At 42.6% G+C, this 7,310-nt stretch overlaps 1 protein-coding gene and 1 pseudogene across 1 annotated transcript in view; one reads left to right on the forward strand and one right to left on the reverse strand.

Moving 5' to 3' along the window:
• LOC135560092 (cytohesin-4-like) overlaps positions 1-3,160 on the reverse strand; it is a 16,593-nt gene extending 13,433 nt beyond the window's left edge. The window contains exons 1-3 of the mRNA XM_065001185.1: positions 3,054-3,160; positions 190-272; positions 1-10 (exon numbers count right to left, since the gene is read on the reverse strand). The exon at positions 1-10 is cut by the window's left edge and continues 55 nt beyond it. Of these exons, the coding sequence (XP_064857257.1) occupies positions 1-10; positions 190-272; positions 3,054-3,072 (112 nt within the window). The 5' untranslated portion in view covers positions 3,073-3,160. The remainder of the gene's footprint in view (positions 11-189; positions 273-3,053) is intronic.
• A 2,343-nt stretch (positions 3,161-5,503) lies between these two features.
• LOC135559794 (uncharacterized) overlaps positions 5,504-7,310 on the forward strand; it is a 5,898-nt pseudogene continuing 4,091 nt past the window's right edge.

A 7,310-nucleotide genomic window follows, 5' to 3' on the forward strand; every position in this document is an offset into this window, starting at 1 on the left:
TCTTTAGCTTCTGGAAAAGGATGTTCAGACAAGGGTGATTCATAGACCATAGACCTGTGTGTGTGTGTGTGTGTGTGTGTGTGTGTGTGTGTGTGTGTGTGTGTGTGTGTGTGTGTGTGTGTGTGTGTGTGTGTGTGTGCGTGTGTGTGTGTGTGTGTGTGTGTCGTGTGTGTGTGTACGTGTGTTTACCTGGATGTCCTCTAGCAGGTCTCTCTTATGCATCTTCATGCTCTCAATCTCCAACCTCTCATCTGCAGTGAAATCTGAAGACACTGTAGTGGAGACACGACAACAGGAGGGTTATTATCTGAAGACACTGTAGTGGAGACATGACAACAGGAAGGTTATTATCTGAAGACACTGTAGTGGAGACATGACAACAGGAGGGTTATTATCTGAAGACACTGTAGTGGAGACATGACAACAGGAGGGTTATTATCTGAAGACACTGTAGTGGAGACATGACAACGGGAGGGTTATTATCTGAAGACACTGTAGTGGAGACACGACAACAGGAGGTTATTATCTGAAGACACTGTAGTGGAGACATGACAACAGGAGGGTTATTATCTGAAGACGGGAGAAGAGAAGGAGATGGTAAAGAGGAGAGAGGAGAAGAGAAGGAGATCGAGGAAGAGGAGAGAAGGAGATGAGTAAAAGAAGAGAGAGAGAGGAGAAGAGAAGGAGATGGAAGGAGAGAAGAGATGGAGGAAGAGAAGTAGAGAAGAGATGGAGGAAGAGAAGGAGAGAAGAGATGGAGGAAGAGAAGGAGAGAAGAGATGGAAGAAGAGAAGGAGAGAAGAGATGGAGGAAGAGAAGTAGAGAAGAGATGGAGGAAGAGAAGTAGAGAAGAAATGGAGGAAGAGAAGTAGAGAAGAGATGGAGGAAGAGAAGTAGAGAAGAAATGGAGGAAGAGAAGGAGAGAAGAGATGGAGGAAGAGATGGAGGAAGAGATGGAGGAAGAGAAGGAGAGAAGAGATGGAGGAAGAGAAGGAGAGAAGAGATGGAGGAAGAGAAGGAGAGAAGAGATGGAGGAAGAGAAGTATAGAAGAGATGGAGGAAGAGAAGAGAGAGAAGAGATGGAGGAAGAGAAGGAGAGAAGAGATGGAGGAAGAGAAGTAGAAGAGATGGAGGAAGAGAAGGAGAGAGAAGAGATGGAGGAAGAGAAGGAGAGAAGAGATGGAGGAAGAGAAGGAGAGAAGAGATGGAGGAAGAGAAGGGAGAAGAGATGGAGGAAGAGAAGTAGAGAAGAGATGGAGGAAGAGAAGAGAGAGAAGAGATGGAGGAAGAAGTAGAGAAGAGATGGAGGAAGAGAAGTAGAGAAGAGATGGAGGAAAGAAGGAGAGAAGAGATGGAGGAAGAGAAGTAGAGAAGAGATGGAGGAAGAGAAGTAGAGAAGAGATGGAGGAAGAGAAGGAGAGAAGAGATGGAGGAAGAGAAGTAGAGAAGAGATGGAGGAAGAGGGAGGAGAGTGGATTGAAAAGGAAGAGGAGAAAGAGAGAAGAAGAAGAACATGAGGAGGATGATGATGACAAGAAGAGGAGGACAATGGAGGAGGAAGAGGAAGAAGCGTCCGTTCAGAAGCACCAGAAGTCCACAACATCTCATCAGACGGCCGACAGTAAAAAACAAACCCCTGTTCCGTACATCTGCAAGATGATCTTAACCAAATGAAAAGCACGTTACAGGCAAACCACTGAACCGACCACAGGAGATTTAGCATCAAATGAACAGGAACAAGGCCAGAAATAGCCCGTTCATAGGAACGATACCAGTCATCACCACAAGCCATTCAGATACAGCACACAGGTATCCCATCACATTGTGTTTCCACTCTCTCTTTCACAACCCTTCATCCCACAACTGTCTGTCTATACTCCCACCTGATGAGCTCTCGGCTCCCTAACTGTGTGTGGTATGCAAATGCATGAGCTACTGTGTTAATGCAATAGTGAATGTGATATTACCCAGTTCAGTTATAGCAGGCTAGATATCCAGACACACCATGTTGGGGTGTTTTCTATGTGATGGTGAAGCTGTGAAAAGTAATGCATTAGGAGGAATATAAAGAACTGCAAAGAGCTTCTAACCAAACTCACGTTGTTTATCTTCATCCAAGCATGGCAACCATGAGCCATGGTTGGGGGGTGTGTGTGTGTGTGTGTGTGTGTGTGTGTGCGTGCGTGTGCGTGTGTGTGTGTGTGTGTAGTTATGCCATCCATGCGAACCAGAGGAGGGTGTTGGCTCTAACTTAAGAGGTTAAAGAAAAATATCAACAAGCAGCAGTTTTGGTTCGTTAGTGTTAGATATGGGCTATTATACTGCTGTTAAACAGCAAACCACTAGTTCTCTGTTCTACAGCCTTCATACAGCCTGTAATATGACCCGAAACTCACACACTGACATGACCAAAATACTATTTAGCTTCAAAATAATATGTGTAACTCCATGAAATTAAGTTTTGGGATGACATATTTATGTAATAATTTACAATGCATTTTAACAAGAAATGCAATTTAGCTACATAATAACCTTTTTTTGTATCGCAAGGAAAAGTAGTTTGGAGATGCTATATTTGTTTAACACATAATAAAACAAGCCAGGTCCCAGACATGTCTGTGCTGTTGTCAACTCATGGCTATAGCATGGCAATGAGTGACAAGGACTTGGTATGATACCACAAACAGACTGTCTCCGGGCTACAATAAGTCCTCCATCCTTTTAGGTGTCATGACAACTGGCATGAAGTAGTCGTTCATTCATCAAGGTGTTACCATTCCCCTTTCTGTCATGATCATTCTTCAGAGTGTTTCAGAAACAGGAGGGATGTCAGTGGAAAGGAAGGAAAGGACATAGTTCCTCTTGCAAGACCATGAAAACGTATATTAATTTTAGAAAATCTGTTACAATGATGTTAAAAACAGGTAGGGTAATTCAAGATAATAATGCCTACCACTATGATTCCTTTAGTAGCAACGCTTCCATTTCACAGGTGAGAATAACATTTTAGACCCTGAATTGAAATGCAATAACAAATTAAAAAGTGAACTTACCCATTTGGCAATCGGTCATTGGCACACAGGAGAAACGGTCAAACTCGGTAGCCTACGGACCCTATAACCTACAGGTATTTAAACATGACAAAAGTAACAAACCGGTGTCATCCATGCAAACTCCACAGCTCAATAATGTAAAGTGACAGTCAAGATGATCTTGTTGCACACACCCTCTCTCTCCGGTCACATTATAGGCTCCGAGGCTACTTGTGAAAATCAACGTCGTCAGAACAGAAGTTGCTACATCCGCAATGATGTAGCAACTGCCTTAATGTGAATTTATGTTACAGTTTACAGTAAAGTGTTTACTTGAAAACGAAACAAAATGTTATAATCAAAATGACGAGTAGGCTATTGTATTTTTGTGTAATGTATAAATAGACTTTCACGAAGTAGTTATTGACACGTTGAACAGAATTAACCAAAAACAGACTGAGGGGAAGAAAACGGTTCCTCCTTGATAAATTGCACCAAAACGCCCTCTAGTGTTTTAAATTACCATTACAGTTCAGTCAACAAGGCCCAAAGTTATTTATAGATGAGCAACTTATTTTCATTGAAAGAGTCAGTGACGATGAAGATGATGATGATTATAATGTATTTTGTATATAAATGTATGATGTATATTTCAAACATATCTTGCATTTCAATGTGAGGCAGGCTATCTTTGCTGTGTGTGTGTGTGGGGGGGTTCTGTGTATGTGTGTTTGTGCATTCTACAACAGTGAAGAGAGAGAGAAGAGAGACAGAGAGAGACAGAGATAGGGAGAGGAAGAAAGCGAGAGATCACTCAGTGATCGATAGAGGACATCACTCAGTAATCAGAGAGAGAGAGAGAGAGAGGGGGAGGGAGAGAGAGGAAGAGAGAGACCAGAAAGCCCTGCAATGCCGAGAGCTGAGAAAAGAAAGAAAAAGAGTTCCCTCATCCAGCTGGTCTGAGTTCACAAACCTGTTCTACTAACACTGAAGCCTCAGGACCCAGAACATCTAATCAATCAGGATAAACCCAAATTACAACACAATCAAAACAAAACTATATTGCTTATTGGGAAACACAAAGCAAAATACAGTGCTATCTGGCCCTAAATCCACAGTACACCGTAGCTAAATATTTGACCATGGTTGCTAGTCAAAACCTTAGAAAAACGCAGAGAGCTGTGGGTTGGCAGCGCACTACATTGCTGCCTGCCATAAGATGAGGACAGTGACTGACAGACCAATCAACCTGCACATGTCCTCTACTGTATGCTTATTGTTATTGTTTAATATATAGTTTTGACCCTTGGTTATTGTTGTTACTGTTGTCCGTTGACACTTTTGATTCTCACTTTTATTTATTTTTTAAATTGTAAATATCAAAAAGAAGCTTCTGCAATATGTACATTGTTACTTCATGCCAATAAAGCTAATTTAATATAATTGAGAGATTACTCAGTAATTGAGAGGGAGAGAGAGAGGAAGAGAGAGAGAGATTACTCAAGTAATATAGAGAGAAAAGAGAGAGATAGGGGGGGAAGAGAGATCACTCAGTAATCAAGAGAGAGAGAGATTAGTCAGTAATTGAGAGGGAGAGAGAGAGAGAGAGAGAGAGAGAGAGAGAGAGAGAGAGAGGTGAGTGCTGTAGCAACTTCCTGCTGTTGCATGAGGCATTGAGTTGCAGTTATTTTCTCTCTGTCTGAAACTCTGACAGACTGTTGCACAGAGAGAAGCGGGAGCTGACTGAAGCTAAGCAGGATGCAGGCTATCAAATGTGTTGTTGTGGGAGATGGGTAAGTGTTTTCATTTTGTTTTATCATGATATCTTAGTGCTGTGATTTAGTCGTTGGTTCAATGAGCGATCGAACCCTAGGAGTTGTATTGGCCTCTCAGTATGTGAAGCCAAGAGTGGATGCTTGTTGATGTCTTCCACTTTTCTGTCCTGGGTGACTTCAAGTGCTTCGCTTTCTGTTCTCTTTTACATCTACAGAAATACGTGTACAGATATTTCCATTCACAAATCATGTAACAGATTATGAGCATGAGTCTGTTGAGAGACCCAGAGGTTTGTTGATACCACTAATCAGGTGTGTCAAAGATATAGAGTTAAATAGCTTCCACAGTTAGTGCAGTTCCCTCGACTCATTACCTAGTTCATCATTAGTTGACTAACAGACAACTACTATCTTTCATCCAGCTCTATTGAATCTGAACCCCCCAAAGCCAACTTCAATGGACTCGTATGGCAGAATAGAGCATTATGTAACATGGGACAGTCGTGGTTGTGGATAGGAGAAACCAACACAGTCATAGCAGCTGTATAGTACACGCCAGGACATGCATTTAAAATGCTGCCATGTAAGAGGATCACTGGGACAGTGTCCCAAATGGCACCTAATTCCCTATGTAGTGCACTACTTTTCACCAGAGCCCCTGGGCCTTGTTCAACAGGAAGGCACTATAGGAATAGGATGCCATTTGGGAAGCACAACATGTGTTGTTCAGAGCAGCTGAAACAAGGTAAATACACACATCATGAAGGATTGATTTGATTGGCTCATAATAGAATAGAATAGAATAGAGTGGTTGGTAAATCTATCTCTGTTATTGATGGTCATAACACATGGACCAGTCATCCTATCTATAGTGTATACAGCTTGATTTCAGTTCTTGTCTGACATGTTCAAGGTTGTGTTTTGCAACTCAAGGTGTCATGTCACACGGTTTGTTTGGTGGGTCAGAGACAAAAGTGGATTTTCATCTACAGTTTTATGGAGGCCCCATTTCTGTTCTCATTCTTGACATTGTCTGTGAATTCATGGAACTGTGAGGTATGTTAAAACACTGGACCCCAAGATGTCCTATCAGACCTGGTTTACTAGGACACTGAAAGATGATGAGGTAGAGGTCATATTGTTAGGAGAGGACTGTGTCCTATCAGACCTGGTTTACTAGGACACTGAGAGATGATGAGGTAGAGGTCATATTGTTAGGAGAGGGGTGTGTCTATCAGACCTGGTTTACTAGGACACTGAGAGATGATGAGGTAGAGGTCATATTGTTAGGAGAGGGGTGTGTCCTATCAGACCTGGTTTACTAGGACACTGAGAGATGATGAGGTAGAGTCATATTGTTAGGAGAGGGTGTGTCTATCAGACCTGGTTTACTAGGACACTGAGAGATGATGAGGTAGAGGTCATATTGTTAGGAGAGGACTGTGTCCTATCAGACCCTGGTTTACTAGGACAATGAGAGATGATGATGAGGTAGAGGTCATATTGTTAGGAGAGGGGTATGTCCTATCAGACCTGGTTTTACTAGGACACTGAGGATGATGAGGTAGAGGTCATATTGTTAGGAGAGGACTGTGTCCTATCAGACCTGGTTTACTAGGACACTGAGGATGATGAGGTAGAGTCATATTGGAGAGGTTGTCCTATCAGACCTGGTTTACTAGGACACTGAGAGATGATGAGGTAAGTCATATTGTTAGGAAGGACTGTGTCCTATCAGACCTGGTTTACTAGGACACTGAGAGATGATGAGGTAGAGGTCATGTGTTAGTAGAGGGGTGTGTCCTATCAGACCTGGTTTACTAGGACACTGAGAGATGATGAGGTATAGGTCATATTGTTAGGAGAGGGGTGTGTCCTATCAGACCTGGTTTACTAGGACACTGAGAGATGATGAGGTAGAGGTCATATTGTTAGGAGAGGGGTGTGTCCTATCAGACCTGGTTTACTAGGACAATGAGAGATGATGAGGTAGAGGTCATATTGTTAGGAGAGGACTGTGTCCTATCAGACCTGGTTTACTAGGACACTGAGAGATGATGAGGTAGAGGTCATATTGTTAGGAGAGGGGTGTGTCCTATCAGACCTGGTTTACTAGGACAATGAGAGATGATGAGGTAGAGGTCATATTGTTAGGAGAGGGGTGTGTCCTATCAGACCTGGTTTACTAGGACAATGAGAGATGATGAGGTAGAGGTCATATTGTTAGGAGAGGACTGTGTCCTATCAGACCTGGTTTACTAGGACACTGAGAGATGATGAGGTAGAGGTCATATTGTTAGGAGAGGGGTGTGTCCTATCAGACCTGGTTTACTAGGACAATGAGAGATGATGAGGTAGAGGTCATATTGTTAGGAGAGGACTGTGTCCTATCAGACCTGGTTTACTAGGACACTGAGAGATGATGAGGTAGAGGTCATATTGTTAGGAGAGGGGTGTGTCCTATCAGACCTGGTTTACTAGGACAATGAGAGATGATGAGGTA

This window comes from Oncorhynchus nerka, linkage group LG15 (assembly GCF_034236695.1).
Source record: "Oncorhynchus nerka isolate Pitt River linkage group LG15, Oner_Uvic_2.0, whole genome shotgun sequence".
Classification (NCBI taxonomy): Eukaryota; Metazoa; Chordata; class Actinopteri; order Salmoniformes; family Salmonidae; genus Oncorhynchus; species Oncorhynchus nerka.